Source organism: Dermacentor albipictus, chromosome 7, assembly GCF_038994185.2.
Source record: "Dermacentor albipictus isolate Rhodes 1998 colony chromosome 7, USDA_Dalb.pri_finalv2, whole genome shotgun sequence".
Taxonomy (NCBI): Eukaryota; Metazoa; Arthropoda; class Arachnida; order Ixodida; family Ixodidae; genus Dermacentor; species Dermacentor albipictus.
In genome coordinates this window covers 3,507,683-3,531,030 of record NC_091827.1, presented here as the reverse complement: position 1 = coordinate 3,531,030, position 23,348 = coordinate 3,507,683, and the positions used below count along the sequence as shown (strand labels likewise).

The following is a 23,348-nucleotide window of genomic DNA, read 5'->3' as shown; positions in this document are numbered from 1 at the left end:
ATTCTGTCGCTTCACAGCAGCCTCCCACTTCGTTAAAAGCTTCTTGTCTTGTGGGAAGTAATGGAAGACAACATCGTCGCGACCGCTGGTGTTCGTGCAACCGTAGGCTGCACAGAAAGCCGGCATGATCGGCCCACCACTTCAGTTGATGCTGCGCACGTTGGCTACCACTCTACATGACCAGGCACCCAACGCAGGGTGATTGTAATGTTCGGTTTGCGGTTACAGGATTCTATTAAGATGTCATGTAGGTGTGTTTCCAACAGTCTGTGTTGTATGCTGCGAATGGCTTTCCTGGCGTCAGTATAAAGGTTGATGTTACTGGAGTGGTGCTTAGTGAGTATAGAGAGGCTTCTTGTATGGCATATATTATTGCGTGAGTCTGCAGAGTGGCTATGTTGGGAGGGTTGGAAAATGGCCCAGCTGTTTGGATGATCGGCGCAGTCTGTCCAGCTGTATATATTGCATACGTGTATGATCCCATCTCAGAGCACGGCCCACTGCATAAAAAAAAAAGACAAGGTGCGGCCTGCCACGTGCATTGAAAAATTGGCTTCAAGAGTGGAACGCGACAGCGTTCCCGTCGACCCGCCAAGGGGTGTAAGACAATGGGCTACGGCGCAGCGACTACGCACCCCGCATCGGACGCGGTGAGCATCGAGCAACGCAGCGTTCGGCGCGGCAACGAAATGTGCTCCTGAGCAAGCGACGCACGCCTGAGCCTTAGAAACAGCTCGTTTCTAAGGCAACACCGCATTCACTAGAGGCGCTTTTGTACCGCTTTGAAGCATCGAACTCGTGGCTCAGTGCATTCCTGACATCCATACGCGCTTGCACTGAGCCACGAGTTCGATGCTTCAAAGCGGTGGATGAAAGGTCTGCGAGGGAACACCTAAATGAAAGTCTTAGTACACGCGTGATGCCCTCAAGCACATGACTGAACCCCCAGAGTGGTTTCAGGAGCTTGACACTTTGGTGTCTGTGATATCCTCTTTGAGTGCCTTTTAAATATGTAGTCTCTCGAAGTGATGTAATATTATTTTTCTGCACCAAGTGACCTACTTTGTACGCGTTTGATTGGTGTTGAAATCAAGGTAATAAAGAAAAAAAAACTCGTGGCTCAGTGGTAGCGTCTCCGTCTCACTCCGGAGACCCTGGTTCGATTCCCACCCAGCCCATCTTGCAAGTTGTTTTTTATTCATGAAGTGCCTGCTGGGATTTATCGCTCACGGCCGACGCCGACGACACCGGCTTTTCTGCGACACGAGCTCCTTAACGCTGTCATCCGCCGCGGCACTGCCAGTCGGGGACTGTTGTCTCGGATCGGCATTGAAAGTGCGTGAGGCACGCGCTTCCAACGCCGTCACCCGTGGTAAGCGACGCGTCTCGTCCCCGAGTGCTAGCGCCGTTCGGCCCAGCCAAGCGGCCGAGAATGCAACTACGGCTGTCACGTTCGCTCCCATAGTACAGTGGCCTAGAAGGGGCAGTGCAGCGAGCGGAGGCGGCGGCGCATTGAGTAGCCTGACTCCGGTGGTGGCGAACGGAGCGGCGGCGCTGCAGTCGACCAATCTTGAATGTGATCGCCGTCTGCACGTGGGAGTCGACGACTGCTGTGCTTGTTAGGCGGTGTTTCTCGTTTCTTTGTGTGTGAATGTGGGCTTCTACAACGCCCGAATGGCTCAGAAGCAACGCCTGAACCATTGTTTCGCACCGGGGTGCAACACAGGATACTCCCGGATCAAGCAAACGGCCAAACTCTCGTTATTCAAAGCACCCGCCGACCCGGAGAGAAGAAGCGTGTGGGAACGCAACCTTCGCAGAGACGACAGGAGACTCACACCTGATTGTGCTGTTTGTGAGTTGCATTTCGAGAAGCATTTCATCGTCAGGGACTATGTTCATTGTATTAACGGCACGGAGGTGCGAATTCCGCGCGGGATCCCGACGCTCACACCGGACGCCGTTCCAACTATTCTACCGAACGTTCCCTCATATTTAAGCAAGCGCTTACCTGCGAAAAGAAATGAAAGGAACAGGAAATCTGCAGACGATGTCGTGCCCAGGAAAAAGTCACGACTGTCTACTACTGACGAGCCTGATGTCTTGGACGAGCCCACGACAAGCCAGGGCGCCGTTGTAACAGTTGCCTCCTTGAAAGAAGCAAGACTGCCAGATAAGTACTGGACGTTTCATGAGCTACGTAACGCTGAGGGTGCGTGTTTTACGTGTTGCGCCCTGAACGCCGGCACAGGGGAGGTCAGCGTAGAAAAGGCAGTGTTTTTCACTGTAAACAGCGATGGTGTTTTCAGCTCGAGAACGTTTGTGCTCGGGAAGCTCGTAGGAGAGGCGGTGGTAGTTACTGTGTGGGATGTGGAAACCGTTCTGGGTCAAGCGTGCGCACTGCACTTGTGTAAAGGAGCAGCTGCCCATCGCGATTCATTGTTGAGCAATCTGACTACAAACTTGCAAGGCCAAATGCAGTTCAAGTGTGGGTCTGCTTTCAGCATTAAGTGCCTAGGAAGCGCGAAGAAGGTGGGAACGCCTTGCGTCAGCTGCAAGTATTTAAGGAAGGCCCTTCTCACGCGGCAGTCGCGACTGAAGAAGCTTAGGAAAACAACGGCTAATACCTGTGGAAGTGCCGAGCGGAAGCTGAAGGTATGCAAGCGCAGAAACAAGAGGCTCTTGTTGAGGCTAGGAAGCCTTGAAGAACACATTCAGAAACTGAAAAATGAATCTTCTGCTAGTACTGAAGAAGCATTAGCAGCAAAGATAGGATCACTACCTCCAAAACAGCAGCTTGCCGTCAAACAGTGCTTTGAAGCAGCAAAAAGGAAGAGTTTATGTGGAATGCGATACAACAATGAATGGATGCTGGAGTGCATTTTGCTCAAGATAAGAAGCCCGAAGTTGTATCAGTACATGAGGAAGCAAAACATCCTTGCACTTCCAAGCGAAACCACAATACGCAAGTACACTGCTCGCTACAGAACTGGCTATGGCTTCAATGAAAAGATGCTGAGCGCGTTGAAAACAAAAGTAGCCCAACTTGAAAATATGCACCGGCATGGAGGTATCGTCATTGACGAAATGAAGCTTTCTGAGCACTTGACTGTGAGCAATGAAGGCAAGATTGAAGGCTTTGTAGATTTGGCGCAGTACACGCCTAAGGGCCAAGAATCACTGCCCTGCAATCACGGGCTTGTCGTTTTGTTTGTGCCACTTGTGGGCAGCTGGACACAGGTGCTTGGGACATTCGGTAGTCATGAGAACGTCAGAGGTGACCTATTAGCCAAAATCGTGCTGGAGGCTACAGTTTTGGCAGAGAAGGCTGGCCTATTCGTGGACTACTTAACCTGTGATGGAGCTTCATGGAACAGAGTGATGTGGCGAAAATTCAACATACATGCTTCATCGAAGGAAGTGGTCTGCAAAACTGTGCACCCTGTTGACAGCAGCCGCTTTCTTTACTTCCTTTCTGATTTTCCTCACCTCGTGAAAAACGTTCGCAACCGACTTCTGACAACCTCGCTGAACACTCCCGAGGGGCTAGTTTCTTTGGAGTTTGTGAAAGAAGCCTTCAAACTGGACAGCAATTCGGTAACCTTGAAAGCGATGCCAAGTATTACCACTGTTCACTTAGCTCCCAACAATTTTGAGAAAATGAGAGCGAGTTATGCCTTTCAGCTATTCGGACACGGTCCACTGCAGGCATTTTTTTTGTACCGCACTCAGCTTGAGAGACAGTGTGGTAAAATTCAAGCTACAGAAAAATTTTTTATGCGAATGAAATCTTTAATAGCTGTTATGACTAGCAGATATGCTGCAGAAGCTCTACGGCCAGCCTCTACTAAGGTGGAAGTCATAAAAGAAATGCTTGATTTTCTAAATTTATGGGAGGCTCATGCCGACAAGCAGCAGTTCCTAAGTGTGTCTACTGCAGAGGGGCTAAGGGTGACACTTACTAGTACACTTGAGCTGCTCGGCTACCTGAATAAAGTGGTTGGATTCAGCTATGTTCTGACATCCCGGCTCAGCCAAGACAAGATTGAGAATTTTTTCGGCATTGTAAGGATGTCGTCAGGCTGCAATGCGCACCCAACGCCACAGCAGTTTCTGCTCACAGTTAACTGCTTGTCATTTTATAACCTCGCCCGAAGTGTTACAGGTGCCAACGTCGACGGAGATACTATCAGTTCTCTCCTCAGCGTTGAAGACAAAGAAAAAACTGCAAAACAGAAACTGGTGGATATCGTGAAATCTTACACAGACAAGCTGGCACCTTCATCTGCTTCAGGAGATCCTGTAGACCATCCCTACATCGTGAGCAGGAGTGACTCTAGGCTTATATGCCACATTGCTGGTTATGTGGCAAAGAAGTGTGTATTGCCAACCAAGTGTCCATCTTGCACCGACCGTCTTTTGCTCCCGGCACAGGAAGGGCGCCGCTTAGCTGCAGCGGAATACATAAAGCACAACGACCGTGGTGGCTTGGTCTACCCCTCACTCGAACTGTTCAGGTTCATCACACGCTTAGAAGACGTCTTTACAAACTGCTTTAGCACACGGAAACTGCACTGTGAAAGCATTATGGATGTTCTGCAGATGATTCACAAAGCTGCTCCACTACAGGTTGGATGTGAAGAGCACGTAAATAGCCTAACGCCGCGAATTGTAGGCTTTTATATCACCATGAGGCTTCATTTTTTTGTGAAAGGCGTCAACAAATCAAATCTCCTGAAAAAGCGTAACTCGACCAAGCACCTCAAGCTCAGCAGGTTGACCTAAGTGGAGGTCTTACCTATACAGATTGTAAACATGCATGCATGTGCACAAACTGAGTCCTTGTGTTTCTTTCTTGCAACATAACCTTGCAAACACCCCTCCTTTGCATGGTCTCTTAAACTAAAGCAGTTGTTCTGCCATTTGTTTGAAGTTTCCCTCTTTGCCTTCTGCTTCAGTGTTTGTGTTGATCCATTTCTGCAGCTCATTCATATGCGGGCGTTAAGCTCTTGAGAATAAATTGCTTGTGTGGGCGTATTGCAGGACTCATAATTGTTTATTCCATGGATGGATTCAATCTGCACTTATATTATTGCATGAATTTACCATCCAAGGTGAGTAATCAGCTTCTTTCTGTCATACCATTCAGTTCTCCTGGGTGTTAATATTTTGCAGTTTTGAGTTCTCCAATATCCTTGTGAAAAGTTGTACCAAACGTTAGGAAGCGTGCAGTGTAAGAACTAATTAGATAAAAACAATTAAAACCGCCGCGCTACTGCCGAGTTTAATAATAATTGGTTTTGGGGGAAAGGAAATGGCGCAGTATCTGCCTCGTATTTCTTTGGACACCTGAAGCGCGCCGTAAGGGAAAGGATAAAGGAGGGAGTGAAAGAAGAAAGGAAGAAAGAAAGAGGTGCCGTAGTGGAGGGCTCCGGAATAATTTCGACCATCTGGGGATCTTTAACGTGCACTGACATCGCACTGCCGAGTTTAAATTTCATTTTTAACGTGTTTATTACCGCAGCCACATTTCAGTGGTGGATACAGAGACGCCAAGTTCGTTTCAGCGTGTGCTTTGTATCTACCGTATGCACTTTGCATTTAATTTCTTCGCTGTAACCAAAGAATATGAAATTAACTCTTCCATATGATAATTTTGAAGAAAAGCACTTGCGTGCGATATGATCATATGAACGCCTCCGCGAAACGCGCGCCATTCGCTACAGCAGTTTCGCCTGCTAGCTTGGAAGATAGTTCGACCGCAGCGCCGCCGCTACTGCCGACGCTCCAAGGGTCGCCTGGAGAGCGGCGCCCGCTGCACTGCCCCTTCTAGGCCACTGTACCCATAGCAGCCCGCCTGACGTGGCAGGCCGCACCTTTTTTTTTTAATCCAGCTGCCGTACTCAGAGCGTGTGGCGTCCGTGTATATCGTGATGCATTTCCTGATTATATGGCGATGTTTTGCTTGCGCTTGACGTCGGCCGTCATGTAGGTGTGGTGTCATATTTTTTGATATATTTGTAAATGTATAGAGCCTGTGGCGTCCGTGTATATCGTGATGCATTTCCTGACTATGTGGCGATGTTTTGCTTGCGCTTGACGTCGGCCGTCATGTAGGTGTGGTGTCATATTTTTTGATATATTTGTAAATGCTATGTTGCGTGGTAGTGGAGCGGTTTGACTAACTGGCGTCAACTGGATAGGGGCGATCCCTGCTTGTTTCAAGATGTCGCATCCTTGCTCCGTACCAGACAAGCACGCTACTTGTCTGTTTCGGTGTTGTTGTGCTAGCTCTGCGAAAGTGTGAAAGAGGCCTGTTTATTGAAGGCGATGATTTGAGGTGTATATCGGTAGGCCCAGGGCGGCCTTGTCGGCCGGAGGTTGGTGTTTGTGTGTGGATCCGCTGGAAGGTGTGATTTCCATAGGTACCACCGTAGGTGCAAGCTGCGGAGCGGGCGGTGACGGGGGGTATGAAGCATTTCATTTTTCGAGAGTCTCCACTCGGAGTATGAGTTGTTGGATGACTGCTGTCAGTTCTACAATCGCTTGGTGTGCGTCTGTAGTACAGGGAGTCCCATCCTGCGTACTCACCGGTTGTTAATGTTCTTGTCGGACGGGTGGAGATGGCGGTGGCTTAGTTTGCATAGGTGCCACATAGACAGGAAATGCATCACGATAATCACGGACGCCACACGCTCTGAGCACGGCCGCTGGATAAGAAAAAAAAAAAGAAAGGTGCGGCCTGCCACGTCAGGCGGGCTGCTATGGGAGCGAACGTGACATAGGTGCCCTGAGCAGGAGCACCTATGTCGCCCCGTACCTCAGCCTCAATGCAACTGACAAGCTCAAACTCAATACCATGATCAAGAGGGCCTATAAACAAGCCCTACATCTTCCCATCTCCACCTCTAACGAGAAACTGGACGCCCTCGGCATTCACAACACCATAGACGAGCTTATTGAAGCGCAGCGTATTAGCCAATACGTACGACTCGCCAATTCCACCATGGGCAGGCACATTCTAGGCACCCTAGGCATAACCTACACCACCCAATTCGAACCAAAAGTACCCATCCCTCCACACATTCGCGCTCAGCTAGTTATCCCGCCCAAACCTCGCAATATGCACCCTGAACACAATTCGGAGCGACGTGCAGAAAGAGCTAAACAACTACAAAAGCGCTACGACCAAGCCGCTGACGTAGCCTACGTGGACACAGCGGAACACCCCAAACAAAACGCCATGGCGGTCGTCGCAGTCGCGGGCTCGCAGTACCGCCTCGCTGCGGCCGCATCAATACTCACCACGCAACCCGAAGAAGGAGAAGAAACGGACATCGCTTTGGCCTACGCGGCTACCAATGCACGCTGCATCATCAGCGACTCAAAAACGGCCATTCGCAACTACACAAGAGGACGACTGATAGCGCCCCAAGCGCAGAAGATACTCTCTGGCACTCCTCCCTCAAGGCAACGCCGCGTCCAGATCATCTGGGCCCCTGGTCATTCGGGTCTGGCAGGAAACGAAGCCGCCCACGATGCCGCCCGAGCTCTCGCACACCGGGCGCATCACCCTTCTCCTGAGTCTTCGGATCCCGACCAGCCCTCTGTTCTTCATCGCGGTAACGCGCGGGACCGAGTGGTCACGTCCAGAAAAATTCTCCTTCACTACCGCAGAGAGCGGTTAGGCTACCCCCCAGCACACAAAACACTGAATAAATATCAATCCACCATTTGGCGACTCCTTCAGACGCGAACTTTCCCGAACCCCGTGCTTTACAACCGCATTTACCCCGATGCATACGTCCAGCTCTGCAAAGCGTGCGGGGCCCGCGCTGACATCGATCACATTATCTGGCAATGCCCCAAAGCCTCGCCCATCAACACCTACCGCACTAACACACGCATCACAACTACGGCCGAGCAGTGGGAGACTTTGCTGCTCAGCTTGGACCCAGAGGAGCAGCTCTGGGCCATCCGGATGGCCGAAGACGCCGCCAGAAAGTAAGGACAGGCCGCCGTCTGAGGAAGGGGGGGCTTCCCGAACCAAGCCATCCCTGAACCCCATCAAGGACATAATAAAGTTATATCTCTCTTCCAGAGGAGGAGAAGGAGCTCGGGGCTGCTGGATGACTGCAGGTGGCCCGTGTCTGTTCCGGGAGGTAGTCCGAGACCACCTCCGATGAGTGGTGGACTCGAGCGATGGAAAGGAACTCGAGTGCTCCCGGTGCTGCCGCTGCCGGCTGCCGGAGCGTTGGCGGTTCCATCGGCTGTGTGCTGAAGCGTGACCTGCTTGGCGGGCTCTTGGGGCTTGAGTCTGTTTCCGTCGGCTTGTCGGTGATTTCCCCATTGCCGGCGCTTGACCGTGTAGGGGATCCTGCAGATTTCCTTGCAGCGACTGTCGCCCGTGAAATGCTCCGCGCCGCAAAGGCGACAGGTTGGTTTACATGAGAGGTCGTTCGGCGGATTTGATAACCCGCAGCCTCTGCATTTGGTAGTTGGGCTAGCGCGGACGTCGGCTCGATGACCGAGCTCGCCACAGTGAAAGCGCACTTCGTACTTCTTGAATAAGTTACATCTTTGTCGACTGTTGCCGAAGTAGACCTAGATTGGCACTTAATTGGGCCTGAGCGAACGTGATGAGTATACTGCGGTGGTGTTCTCGAGCAGCCGAAAGTCAACAATGGGTGGGTTGCGGTTATCTTGTAATGCTGCTTGAATTGTATCTTAGTCCAGTCGGAGATCGACACCGTGAATCGCACCGTGGCCCGAGCTATCGTCTGGAGCACAGTAGACGGAGAGACTTCATATGCTCCTTGTTGTCGATTGTGATCGCTTTGAATCGTATAGGATCCTTCAACTCTGCCGACGTCCGAGGTGCATTACGCGAAGATGTTCTGAATCATGTTAGCTTGTATCATGTAGGTCTTCGTGACGCACGGCATCCTGGTGAAGCGGACAATCATGCAGATCGCTTCCGGTAGTTGGTAGGTCGAAATCTTGGAGAATATACGGCTGGGCCCGTTGCTGTTCGCGCTTTCCGGAGCTTGATAACTTTAGTCACCCAATCACCATGGCTGCTAATTCTTCCCGAAAACTTGGGATGCCCTCTACGGCGACCTTCATGGTGAACTACTGTGCGCGGGCTCGGTCGACGGTGCGGCGCAGCTGGCGGGCGTGTAGCTGCGACGCGGAGCTCCGTAGTCCTCGGCGCAGCAGGCCTAACGAGGCATCCGGCGTGGTCGCGGGTACAGTTTGCCTAGAAAGGTCACTCATCGTCGTACGTACTCCTGGTTGGTGTCTCTGGATTCCTCTCGTCGTTAGGAAGCCGAAGACCTCGATGAAAGTATACGTTGAGGTCTAACTGTCCAGGGTGAAGCCAAGAAATCGGCGCAGCGTATGTGAAGTGCATCGGTCATCGCTAGCGCACAGTGATGACCCCCCCCCCCCTCGCACGCCATCACTCGCACATACAGCGTAGCGCGCGCGGCTGTGTGATCGCCCTTGGACTTTCTACAGAACCTCACGGCGACGGTGGAAAAGTGCTTGGAGTGCCCATATAATTGCAATAAAAAGCGAAAAAAAGGGGCGAGGCACGTGACGTATGCTTCACGCGATTCTCCGGTTCGGGCATAGGAGAACGCGGGGAAGTAATTTCGCTTGCGAGGCTAGACGGGGCAAGTGGAGAGAGTGTCTCTCTTGCCAATGTAGCTCGCCTTTTAAAATGAAGGGTTCGCGGCACTGAAATATATATATCTCGGCTATTAACGAACCAACTTGAAAAATTTTGCGGTAGAACGCTCCCTATACAGGACGCGTAACAACTTCCAGCGTATAACCAAAATTTGCTATGTGGCCTGGTGAAGGGCATTTTAACAACGCCAAGTATACCTTTTAAGCAAATAGACATTGATAATTTGGGTCAATTTTCACTATTAAGCAACCAGAACCATTGGATAATCGTCTGCGTGGCTATCTTATGCAGTACGCAAGAACCGCCGCCATGCCTTCTTCCGCAACTTTTTGAGTGGAGATCTTCCTGTTGCACGCTGCAATCCTTCACCATGGCCCATGCCTGTTATCATCAGTGAAGGTGGTCGCAGTTCACTGCTGACACCGTTGAAGAGATGCTTCGTCTGTGCACTTCATAGTTCCACACTCGACGTCGTATATCACCTGCAGGCCAATGGCCTCGTTGGAAGGAGGAACAGAAAACTGACTAGTATGCTTGTCATGTACCTATCCTCCAGCCACAAGAACTGGGACAACGTGTTGCCCTCCACAACTTACGCATACAACTCTGCGAAACATAAAACCAAGGATTATAGCCCATTTTCCCTGCTGTACGCGGGTTCCCTGGATACCTCCTTACCATTTACTCTTCGCGATGATCATTCTGTATCGAAGACCCTAAGCCTCGCTGAAGAAGCTCATCGGACAACCCGTCTTCATATCCTCGCCTCACATTGCCATTTGAAAGAGCGATAATACGAGCGTCATGAACCAGTCTCGTTCGCCAAAAGCGATTTGGTGCTTCCAGAGGAACTGCAACACTAGCGTGCATTATGCCTAGTTCGAGTAGCAGCATGCAGGCCCATTCGTCATTCTCGACCGTTTAAGTGCATGAACTCACTTACGTAATAGCTCGCCTCCTGTGCAATGGTCAGCGATCCAGCAAAACTACTCATGTTGCTGGCCTGAAATGTCTCGGCCTTTCCAATCAATCCTGCCTCGCACAACGGGCTTCGTCTGCTGATGGACGTAGTGGATTGAGGAGAAAAATAAGAACAACGAGGAGCGCTGGCTACCGGAATGGGCGATCAAACCGTCGTCCATCTTCTGTAAAGCCTTACATTGTAACAATATTTGTGGCAAGAAACCTAGACTGGCGCATAAATTTCAGGATATTCGTCAATAAACTATGCTACGAAATACACTGGCGTTTCATTTAACTATTTCACAATTGTGTTCCCAGCAATCTGCAGCGGAACGCCGAGGCAGCCAAGCTAATTAGATCCTGAAGGGCGCAATGCGAAACTCGCGAGGCGCACATTGGATGCTACGTGGTCAATATCAATATCCCCATTACGGCGTCTATCAAAGCCCTTGTGTTACACTGGGACACTTAACTCCGCCACTCAATCAATGCCACGAACTGGCATTTCTCGTCCTTGTCAGAGTTGTGAAATGCTGTCTCGTCAAGCCACTCACCACTCCAGTCCTGTGGCGTTTCGTCGGTGTGGACGCTCAGCCGGGCGCTGCTACCCGAACTCTTGGTAGTGCCGAACTCCTCGTCGAAGTAGCCTGCGCATGCGCACACCCGCAAGCCTCATCGCAGGTGACCCGCAGAACCCCGGGATGCATAGCCGGCCATTCATTCCGAGAGTCAAGGGGACGATGCGTATGATCCATTCAGCAGGAGACACGTACGATTACGCATGCGATACGACGCACGTACCACACAAGATCCACCGAGCTTCAAACAGCTTTGGTGACGCGGTACGACGCGGCGTCCAACATGAGTCACCTGAAAGATAGCTTCTACGACTGTTGGAAACCTTCGCGGCTTTCGGCAACTCTGTTCGGTGACAACCCAGGAACAGTCCACAAAACTACACTGCACGTGCCCCATGAGCCTTCGGGCTCAAAAACATAATTCGAAAGGGATGCGGATATGAAAGAAGTTGGCATTCGTCGTGACGTGACAAACGCTCACTTCCCTGAGCATTCGCTCAATTTGATGGTACATTTATAGAAATGCTTATTTATTTATTTATTTTACCCTCAGGGTTTACACATAAGAGAGCGGAGGGGCATATTACACACTAAATATGATAAAAAGAACAGCTGAAACAATAAGCATAAGGAGCATGAACATACGACTAATTAATACAAGAAATGTATAGTTGCAACTACGAAAAAGCAGAGTAACTTCAAGATCTAGAAAAGGAGGCTAGAACAGAAGAACAAATTAAGTACAAATAATTGAGCAATGTTCTTCCATTTGAACATCAGTGCATTTGATGCTGCATTCTTACGTTGTCACTGACTTTTGATAAGCACAGGGAAAGGTGCCGCCATCTTCTTGCTGTGATAGCATGTCGTCCACATTCCAGCCGCCAGACAAACCGCATGATCGCATAACACTAGGAAACGAGTGGGAAGGCGGTACATGAATCAGTACTGCAGTGATCCCAATATTTTTGCGCACATCCATCGCAAGGACCCGTTGGCAGGCAAATTTCAGAGGAAAGAACGTGGAGCATGGCGGTGCTTCAAATGTCATCTTTAGCATTTTTCTTAAGCAAGCTCATCTATAGGAATTTAGGTAACGAATAGCCGAAACATCAAATCTGACGCGAAATCGTACCACGTGGCTCCTGCTGTGTCCACTCGAGCTAAGTCAATGACAAGGAAAATGGGGACACCGGGAAGTACAAGAACACAAGCAAGCTCGAGAGCAACAGAAGCAGATCAGGCAAACGGCTTTGTCTAATATAGTATAGAAACCACGCAGTCGAATCAAGCTGCTGACAATGGTACATAATCCTCGGGTGCGTTACAAAGGCAGCATGGTCATGCTTTTTGTAGAGTTAGCGAACCCAGTTGTATCATACAGTAAAATGGTGAGGCCATCGCCAAACCCTTGCCAAGAAAGTCTCCGTCCAGACGTGCTTGCAACGCATGGAGCCGCCACGTTCAGCTCCCTTCCTGCACATAACGAAGATACAGGTTCAAGCACGTAACAAGGCCCGAATGAAGTGACAAGAACAAACGTTGGTGATCAAGAGAATACAGAGCGCGATGCCAGGGTAAGCGCTGCGACAGACAGATGAATTCCCGAACAGCGAATTGCAGTGATGATGATAATGGTGACGTCAAACGGTGGTCCGCAGTCATTAAGCGGGATTCGCCAAGAACATAATGGCGCAAGCAAAGTGCAATTATTGAATAGACCTTTTTAAAGCGAGATAAATTATACAAATAAATACTTGAGGCAAAGAATAAGAGACCACGTAGGACAACAAAAGAGGACGAAGACACCGCGCTGTGTCCTCTTCTGTTGTCCTGCGTACTCTGTTGTGCTTTGCCTCAAGTCGTGCAGTACCAACCATTCCCACCAGCCTGTTCTCCTGAACGAAGACATAAGAACGGGAAAGAAAGAGTGTGATTGAACCGTCAGACGTGCATGAAATAATTTCTGGGGTTTAATTGAAAGAAAAAAAAATGGCTGTGGCTTAGCTAAGGTTAAGCCCAGGATGTGAAGCATACTAGCCTTTATTTTAGTTGTTGAACCACTGTTTAGCCTGGTGAACTGCTGTTGCTTGGCTATATTTGGTTCGGCTAGACGAAGAAACAACTCATGCGTTACTCTGCTTCGCCTTCAAGAGTGGAACGCGACAGCGTTCCCGTCGACCCGCCAAGGGGTGTAAGACAATGGGCTACGGCGCAGCGACTACGCGCCCCGCATTGGACGCGGTGAGCGTCGAGCAACGCAGCGTTCGGCGCGGCAACGAAATGTGCGCCTGAGCAAGCGACGCACGCCTGAGCCTTAGAAACAGCTCGTTTCTAAGGCAACACCGCATTCACTAGAGGCGCTTTTGTACCGCTTTCAAGCATCGTACTCGTGGCTCAGTGGTAGCGTCTCCATCTCACACTCCGGAGACCCTGGTTCGATTCCCACCAAGCCCATCTTGCAAGAGTTGAGCCAAAGCCACCTATAAAATCAGTCTCTGTAGCACGCCGCAACCTTCGCTTCTCATTCCAACGAGCAGCTCTGTCTCCAAGAGGCATCTCACTTCGTGAGTGTCTAGCAGAGGCAAGCGCAGCTGCTTATATACCGCCGCGACGCCGCGAGCGACGGCGCGAGTTGGAGCCCCGTTTCTCCTCTGTCGTGACGTCACGGTGTCATGTGGTATTGAAGGCGACACCGCCGCGCCTGAGGAGCTGGGTTGAGCTCTCGTAATATGCTTCGCATAAAAAAAGATTGTGCAGATCCCACGCACTGTGGGAATCGATGTAAGCGAAGCTTTCAGTGCTGGATGCTTTGATTGACGATAATTAGCGGTGGTGTTTACGGTTAAGCTAAATTTCTTCAACGTTTAGTCTAACACGGGGTGGTGAGTTGATGTTAAACGTTACCTTGCGGGCACCAGAGTTGTTTGTCTGCGTAGGACACTGGTCCAGACGGGCTTCGGCACTCAAGGCCTTAAGGGCTTTAATAAAGTTTTTAGGGGACTGTGAATTGTGCGACCGACTTTGACTATTGTTGAGCGTAATATCGCGTTACTGCGTGAATTTTTCTTGTTCTTTTTTTCCTCTTTTCTTGCTCCTTTTATTCCCTTTACCCTTTCCCCAGCACAGGGTAGCTAGCCGGTTATTTACACTTGCTAACCTCCCTGTCTTTCCTTCCCTTGCGTGCCCTTCCCCGTTGGTCGGAGGGGCACGCAGCCACTGGACAGAAACTCCGACGCGCGCCGAAGCTCGCTCTTCGGCTGCGGCGCACTGTTGCTCGACTATTTTATCTTCATCCGTCAAAGTCCGGCCTAAAACAGCCTGCTGTTAACTAAGCTTGAAACAATAAGTTAGTGATCTGTATGCTCTTTCAGATATGAAAAACAGGTTTGAATAATGAATGTACGCCTGCTGCAATAGTTTCTTTTTATCTTTGAAGTAACAATGGTGCACAAAACATTGACATCAGCGCTCGCGCGTCGTCTCTCTACAAGATCGCTTTGCAAACACCTGCACGACGATGCCATATAATATCAAAAATTGTTGCACCACTTATTTTTTTGGTAGCTCATCGCACAGTCAACTATGTAAGAATTAGGCGTGCAAAGTATCATTGAAAAAATATATGTTCGAAATATTGTCACGTAGTAGTGACAATGAAAATGATTCAGACTGAATCGGAATGATAGTGGCAAGCAATGTCGGCAATCGTCGAAAATCTCGTCTGCGGGTCAAACGCGTCGGCTTTCATACATCAGTCGTCGAAAGCTCCAGCGTATTCGCTGGTACCCGCGCACCTTCCAGAAACTACTACACGATTCGTGTCGCGTATGCAATCAGATCATACAAGGTTCGTCGACAACTGACAACCGACAGAACCACCAATGACATTCGCGAAACTTCCGGTGCGTTCAGGCGCATCCTGAACGATAACGTTTAACATTTTTTAGCCGGTGAAATACGGTCACCGGATAGAGATGAAGTATCCGTGTCAATATAATTATGATTGTTGGTGCATGAAAGAAACGTGAAAAAGTGGGTTCTGAGAAAATCAGCAAAAAAGAATTAAAACACCAGTATCACTCACAAAAAAAAAACCATCTAGAATAGCTAAAATTTACGTGATTCGTAGCTTGTCTCCTCCCGATTCTTGATTCTGTCAAATCTTGCCCATGGAGAGAGAGCGTAAACTTTTATTTCAAATCAGCAAGATTTGAGTCCGGCGTCTTTTAGTGGGTCTGGGCACCCGCCGCGGACGCGGTTCCAAGACCTTGTCTCGAAGCGGCTTCCTCGGCTCGCTGGACGGCCCAGAGTTGTGCTGTCAGGTCAGAGCTGAGCAGTGCGGTCATCCAGCGTGACTGGAGGCTGGCGGTGGAAGAGACAGAGGGGTCGGCACTGCCCGACTTGTTTGTTAGGTCCCGACACTCCCATAGCATGTGATTTAGTGTGGCAACCTCGCCACACGATGTGCATCTGTTTGCAGTGTACATGTCTGGATACATGGCGTGCATGAGTCTGGGGTTTCTGTAAGAGTCTGTTTGTAATTGTCAGAAGTGTACTGCTTGCGTCCTGTCTAACATAGCGTGAGGGAATGGGTATATGCGTCTTTGTAATTGGTAGTGTGCCGTGATGTCGTGAAAAGTGGTCATACGATCCTCCCATGCCCAGACGTTTGCAGTACCCCGCGGGGGCTCTTCCTCCGATGCTGCTCGGTGAGTCAGGCCTCGAGCAACGCCGTGAGCCGCTTCGTTGGGGGTGCTCATTCCAGTGTGTGCCGGGATCCATAACAAATGCCTTCGGTTATCAACGTCGGCCTCTCCGTGGTGTATGGGATGTCGCTGGAGTATCTGATACGCCTCTTGCGAGATGCGCCCATTTGCAAAATTGCGAATTGCCGTTTGCGAGTCACAGATCACGTATGTAGCTTTGGTTTGTGTGAGGGCCAGTGCTATGGCCGCTTCCTCTGCCGCTTCGGCATGTGCCGTGTTCACGGTGACGCTCGTGAGGTGGTTGCCTCGGTGGCTAGTAACTGCTGCCACGAAACTCTTCCTGTCTCGATAGCGGGCTGCGTCGGTGAAGACCGCCTCCTTGTCGTTAGAGTAACTTTTGTTGATTTGTTGTGCCCTGGCTTTACGCCTCCCCGTGTGGTGTTGGGGGTGCATGTTGCGAGGCAATGGGGGTACGTATAGGTGCTCGCGTATGGGTCTTGGAATGTCTACTTTGACGCCGTGTTGCGAGTGGTATGTGATGCCGAGATTTTCAAGCACGTGTCTGCCCGGGCGGGTCTTGGATAGGCGTTCAAGTTGGGACACTTGTTGCGCCTCCACGAGTTCTTCGAGCGTATTGTGTAGGCCTAGTTCTAAGAGCTTGGTGGTGCTAACTCCAGGCGCAAGTCCCAACGCACATTTGTACGCCTTGCGTATGAGCGCGTTGAGCTTGTTTTTTTCCGCAACCGTCCAGTTGTGAAATGCTGCCGTGTACCTTATCTGGGGAAATGACGAAGGCTTGTATGAGTCGGATGACGCTGCCTTCGCGCATGCCCGCGTGTTTGTTGGTGATGCGTCGAATGAGCTGCATCGTGCTGGTGGCCTTTGCCGTTATCTTGCGAAGTGCTTCGCCATTGCCACCCTTATGCTCTATCATCATTCCTAGCACCCGGATTTTCTCTACTATCGGGATGGGTAGGCCATTTGATGCCGTTAATTGGATCTTTTGCTTTTCCAGCGGGGTGTAGCATTTAGGTGGGCGCCCCTTTCTGACTGGTCTATACAGCAGCAGTTCGGATTTTTCGGCCGAGCAGGCGAGTCCCATGCCCACGAGGTAGTTTTCTACGCATTGGATGGCCTGTTGTAAACGTTGCTCGATCGCTCCGTCGCTGCCCGTTGTCGTCCAGATCGTAATATCATCCGCGTATAGCGTGTGATGCAGTCCTTCGATTTGAAACAATCGGTCGGGCAACCCCAGCAGGACGAGGTTGAAGAGCATTGGCGAGATCACCGAGCCTTGCGGGGTGCCCGAGCTGCCGATGTTGATTTGCTCTGACTGTAGTTGCCCCACTTGCATGCGAGCGGTTCTTCCCGTGAGGAAGTCTCGGACGTAGTTGTACGTGCGCAGGCCGAGATTTAGATTGTCTATTTGTCGCAATATGGCATCGTGGCGAACGTTATCGAAGGCCCTCTTCAGGTCCAGCCCGAGGATGGCTCTCGTCGAACGCCCCGAATTGTCTATGATTTGGTGTTTTAGTTGCAGAAGGGCGTCTTGCGTGGAGAGATGTCTTCTGAACCCAATCATGGTGTGTGGAAATAAGTCATTGTCCTCGAGGTAATCCGTGAGTCTATTGAGAAACGCGTGCTCCATTAACTTGCGCACGCAGGACGTGAGGGAGATGGGGCGCAGGTTCTCCAGCTGTAATTTCTTGCCGGGTTTCGGTATCAGTGTGATATTTGCTTCTTTCCATTGCCGGGGTAGCTTGCCGTGCGCCCAACACTCGTTAATGTATTTTGTTAGTTTCTCGATCGACCCGTAATCGAGATTGCGTAGTGCCCTATTGGGTATTCGATCGGGGCCAGGGGCCGACTTGGTGTTCAGCTTTACGAGGGCCGCCTGGATTTCGGCAACGGAGAATTCCTCGTCTAGGGTGGCGTTGCTTTCTCCTGAGTAGTCTGGATATATTTGCGGTGGCGTTTGGGATATGTAAAGGCGTTCCGCATCCCGTAGGAATTGTTCTTCCGTTCCCCCGTAGGCGTGTATGATTTTGTATATGCCTTGCATGTGTGTGGTCTTGGTGTTGGCGGGATCGATCAGGTACCGCTGTATCTGCCACGTGCAACGCGTGGTGAGTTGACCATCCATCTCCGCGCATTTCTCTTCCCATTGTTGATGTTGCAGGTTAAGCGCGTGCTTTTCTATTGCTTTGTTGAGCTGTGCTATCCGTTTACGCAGTCTCCTATTGTGTCTCTGTTGTTTCCATCGGTGCTGCAGGTTAGTTTTGGCTTCCCACATGTGCAGCAACCGGGAGTCTATTGTCTCGAGCCCAGCTGTCGACGGGATCGTTTGCGTCATGCGCTCGATATCCCACCGCAGTTGGTCGGTCCACTGTTCTGTATCTGTGATGTCTTCCATCTGTTGCTCATCACGATGTTTGCGTAGCCGATTCCAGTTGGTGATCTTCATTTGACGACCGGCATTGTGTTCCTGCGGACCGCCTTCTGCTTCTATGGAAATAATGTAGTGATCGCTCCCCAAGTCTTGCATGCATGGTGTTTGTCCAAGTGACTTTGCGTGTGTTGCACGTGAAAGTAAGGTCCGGCGTCGTGTCAGTGCTTACGCTGTTGCCCTGCCTTGTTGGTGCCGCGGGGTCGGTGACCAGCTCGAGTCCGGCGTATTGCGCCGTTGCCCATAGGTGGGTGCCTTTGGGGTGATCGTGCTTGTAACCCCACGCCGTGTGCGCCGCGTTAAAGTCCCCCCCAATGAACAGCTGTTGCCCCTTGGCGGTGTCGATTGCCCGTTTGAAGAGGACATGGAAGCGGTGCTGGCGGCATCTGGGACTGCTGTAGACGTTGAGTACGAAGATGCTATTGCGGGTCTTGCGGGGTGGAATTAATTCTACGAGAACGTTTTCGATGTCTCTGATTTTGGTATCGTGTTCGATAACTGTGTGCGCTCGCTTGACCAGTGTGGTGACGTTTGGTTTCTCCGCCTTGCCTGTTATAGACTGGTACACCGCGAGTTTGGCGGGACCATTCGTTTCCTGCAGTATATATGATGACGTCTGGGCGTTCGGGGATCGTTTTCAGGTATTGTTGTAAGTGCGCTCGTTTGTTTTGGTAACTTCTGCAGTTCCACTGCCATATCGTGTGTTTTTGTTTCGATGAGTGTCGGGCCATGCTTATATCTTGTTACATGTGTTGCGCCGCTTCCCTATGCGACGGTACGATCGTGCTGTTCGCGGCTTCTAATCTCGACAGTCTGAGGTGAATACTCTCCAGCAGGCTCCGCTGGATGGTACGCGTGATGGACGCGATGATAGTTTCCCCGAGATTGCTTAAGCGAGCCTCGAGTGCATCTATTCGCGCGTCGCGTATCGCTGCGCGCGTGCGCTTGGGTCGTGTTGCCTCTGTAAGGGTTGGAGTGGGTCTTCGTTTGGTATCGGGGAACTCGACCTCGTCGTCCTCTATGGGTTCCTCTTCTGTTCCCTGCGTGGCCTGAGTGGTCTGTGAGGGAGCGGGTCTGCGTTTAGTGTCGGGGTATACGACTTCGTCGTCCTCTATGGGTTGTTCTTGAGTCTCATGCATGGCCTCTGTATCGGTACCGCTCTTCACGGCATGCTGGAGTTGTTGTATGAGGTCGTCTTTTTCGCGAAGCTGTGTCTGCATGTGTTCTATCTGCTTCTGCAACGCTTGTATCGCCTGTGTTAATTTAGTTACCTCCGTCTCTGTTTTAGCGGGTGCTTTGTCGCGAGCCTTCGTGGTTGGTGCTCGTTTTCCCGTGACCGCATCTGCCCAGCTCACCTTCTCGGTGGTTTCGGTGTCTCTTGTTGAGGTCCTTCTGGGGGTGCGGCTGCGAGACCGGCGTTGCTGCTGCTGCCGTGGGTTTGGGGTGCGGCTCCGGGACCGGGAGCGCCCTCGGCTGCGGGTCCTGGATCTCGAGCATGGCTTGCCGGCGGGGCTGGTGGCTTTGGCGGCCGCCTTCGCTTCCTCGGCGGCCCTGTGTCGTTCCCATTGCCTCTTTGTCACGACGTAGGGGGTCTTGTACCTTGCGCGGCAGTTGCGATCCGCTGTCATGTGTGTTCCCCCGCACAGCTTGTAACGTGGGGAGCACTGGTGGTCGGGGCCTGGGTTGAGGGCGTCACAACCACGGCCCATGGAGCACCTCACCTGTTATTATAAATTGTTTTCACGCATCAACACCGCATCCTGAGGCCTTCACACATTGAGTGTATTGCTAGAAAACATTTTCACAGTGTAAAGGCCATGTTCTATTGTAACTGGTTTCAACGTGTCAAGTTCGTCTTTCGGGACATTAATGAAATGACATACCGTCAGATAATACAAGCTTGAGAATTGGAGGGTTTTAACAGGGGTCTTTCGTTGCCCTTTGCCAAGTCGTACTGTTGAAGCGCTTATTCGAATGTATGGGGGCAGCTCATTTGCATAATGTGAGAATATATATATATATATATATATATATATATATATATATATATATATATATATATATATATATATATAGAGAGAGAGAGAGAGAGAGAGAGAGAGAGAGACGAAACTTTATTAATGAATGGCCGGCAGATTCGTTGTGGTGGCCTCAGGTGGCGGCTCCAAGTCCTTGGACTCGGGTGGCATCTTTGGCTTGCCGGACGACCCAGAGCTGGTTTGCCAGCTCTGAACTTTTGAGAGCCGCCTCCCAGCGGCGGCGACGCCGATGGAGAAGGTCCCCGGCGGGTCCCGCAGCTGGGGCGGCGTCGGGGAGAAGCGAGCTCGAGGCTTCCCGTACTGTGGTAACGGCCGCGATTACGGACGCGTCGCGAACAGATGTGGTCCCATTACCATGGTTGCCGGCACATTCCCAGAGCATATGTCACAGCGTTGCTCGCTGTCCGCAAGCTTTACAGGCATCTGTTGGATATAAACCTGGGTAGACGTGATGTAGGACCGCGGGGCTAGGGTAGCTGTGTGTCTGGAGCAAGCGTAAAGTTACGGCCTCATTCCTGTTTAACTTGTCGTGTGGTGGCGGGAATGTGCGTCTTTGGAGTCTGTAGTGTTGGGTGAGATCTCTGAACGTGGTCAGGCGATCGCCCCACGCCCATTGTGATTCTAGTTGCCGCATTTCTGTTGTAGTGTCCCGACCAGGCAGATCCGATGGCCCGCTCTCGGGGGCGGGGGCGGCGGCCGCATAATCTGCGGCGGCTCGGCGTGTGAGACCTCGAGCCGTGGCGTGGGCCGCCTCGATGCCCGCGATGCCGCCTCGATGCATCGGTGTGTGCCGGGGTCCAGAGGAAAAAGAATTCTGGGGTTGCGAGGGCGATGACGAGTCGCCGTCGTCACAAATTTGGAGTATGCGGACCGCTTCCCGCGAGACGCGACCGCGCGCGAAGCCGCGGATTGCCGCCTGCGAGTCGCTGATCACGATCACAGCGCTAGGCACCGTGGCCAGTGCTAGGGCTATTGCGGCTTCTTCGGCCGCCTCCGTGTGTCCCGTGGTGACCGTAGCGCTCGCGAGGCACTTACCCGTGCGGTCTACAACCGCGATCGCGTGTGCGCTTTGCTCTCCTTCATATCGCGCAGCGTCTACGTACACCGCCTCGTTGCTGTTGCCAAACTTCTTCTGACGGTCTCTTGCTCGTTTGTTGCGTCTCGCGGCGTGGTGCGTCGGGTGCATGTTTTTGGGAAGCGGCGGGATGATCAGGCGGTCGCGGATTGAGGCCTGAACCACCATCTTTTCTCCATGCTGACTGTTGTACGTGATGCCGAGTGCCTCGAGGATGCATCGACCTGTCTTTGAATTAGATAATCGTTCGTACTGCGCAATGTCGTGCGCCTCGATTAACTCGTATATATATACGAGTTATCGTATATCGTAGTTCTCGTATATATACGATAACTCGTATATATATATATATATATATATATATATATATATATATATATATATATATATATATATATATATATATATATATATATATATATATATATATATATATATATATGAACCGATTCTTTTCACGATATATACACTTCGTCATGGCACACAAAAAATATTGTTGTTTATTGTTTTCAGCCTGCTGTGATGTAATGACTGAGCAAGATATATTCAGTTTGTTCTGTGGGGCACGCAATAATGGCTGTGGCATATTATTTTATCGCACAATACTGGATACAGTAGATAAGCATTAATAAAAGTCAGAAGAAATTAATAGCACAATGCATATGATCAGGCACATAGCACATTGTTGCACTTTCTTAATTCCTGCCTTTTCTTTAATTGCACAAAAGCTACTGCACTCAAATATTATACTAGTACATTCTTAAAAAGCCCGATTTTATACTACGATAATAATCATTCAAATGTTTATTATAGTGCCCAGGAACAGCTAGAGAGCCTTCGTACTGGTGCACTTAACGAGCAATACGTGCGACAAAATGTACAAAAAACATGAATGTGGTAGACAACAAAATGCAAGCTAAAGAAACAAATAGGGAAAAAGGAAAACGAGGAAGAGCAAAAGGGAGTTAATCAAACATAAATATCTAAAGATACACAAAACACAGGAAATACAGGCAATACAGACATAGTTCTTATTATGTGTTTTGGAGTCGAGCCATATATAGCACAGTCTTGCGACAAGGCCAGACAAAGAATGCGCAATGCTGCCTCCGGTATACGTTGCGGCACGAACAAATGCATATGATCAAGAAGCTTTGGGGAATGGATAATGTCATGGACCACCTTATACAGGAACAAAAGGCGCGAGTTGAGGTATATTTGAGAAGGCACAACTGTGGTCGCCAGAATGGCAAAAGTGGTGTTTGAAGATAGATATCAATTTATTCTGGACGCGTTCAATGAGGTCAGAACTATAGATTTGCACGTTGCACCCCCTAGGTGGGCATTAAGGGCTTTAATAAAGTTTTTAGGGGACTGTGAATTGTGCGACCGACTTTGACTATTGTTGAGCGTAATATCGCGTTACTGCGTGAATTTTTCTTGTTCTTTTTTTCCTCTTTTCTTGCTCCTTTTATTCCCTTTACCCTTTCCCCAGCACAGGGTAGCTAGCCGGTTATTTACACTTGCTAACCTCCCTGTCTTTCCTTCCCTTGCGTGCCCTTCCCCGTTGGTCGGAGGGGCACGCAGCCACTGGACAGAAACTCCGACGCGCGCCGAAGCTCGCTCTTCGGCTGCGGCGCACTGTTGCTCGACTATTTTATCTTCATCCGTCAAAGTCCGGCCTAAAACAGCCTGCTGTTAACTAAGCTTGAAACAATAAGTTAGTGATCTGTATGCTCTTTCAGATATGAAAAACAGGTTTGAATAATGAATGTACGCCTGCTGCAATAGTTTCTTTTTATCTTTGAAGTAACAATGGTGCACAAAACATTGACATCAGCGCT

General features: G+C 50.4%; 1 protein-coding gene across 3 annotated transcripts in view; it reads right to left on the bottom strand.

Moving 5' to 3' along the window:
• Positions 1 to 12,853, bottom strand: part of LOC139047668 (uncharacterized) — a 41,532-nt gene extending 28,679 nt beyond the window's left edge. Inside the window, exons 1-3 of one of the 3 annotated variants that reach the window (XM_070521558.1) lie at positions 12,777 to 12,853; positions 12,618 to 12,711; positions 11,212 to 11,304 (exon numbers count right to left, since the gene is read on the bottom strand). In XM_070521558.1, the coding sequence (XP_070377659.1) occupies positions 11,212 to 11,304; positions 12,618 to 12,636 (112 nt within the window). In that variant the 5' untranslated portion in view covers positions 12,637 to 12,711; positions 12,777 to 12,853. Of the gene's footprint in view, positions 1 to 11,211; positions 11,305 to 12,617 lie in introns of all 3 variants that reach the window. The other 2 variants (XM_070521559.1, XM_070521557.1) reach the window with 2 other exon arrangements.
• Between the last annotated feature and the right edge of the window lie 10,495 nt (positions 12,854 to 23,348).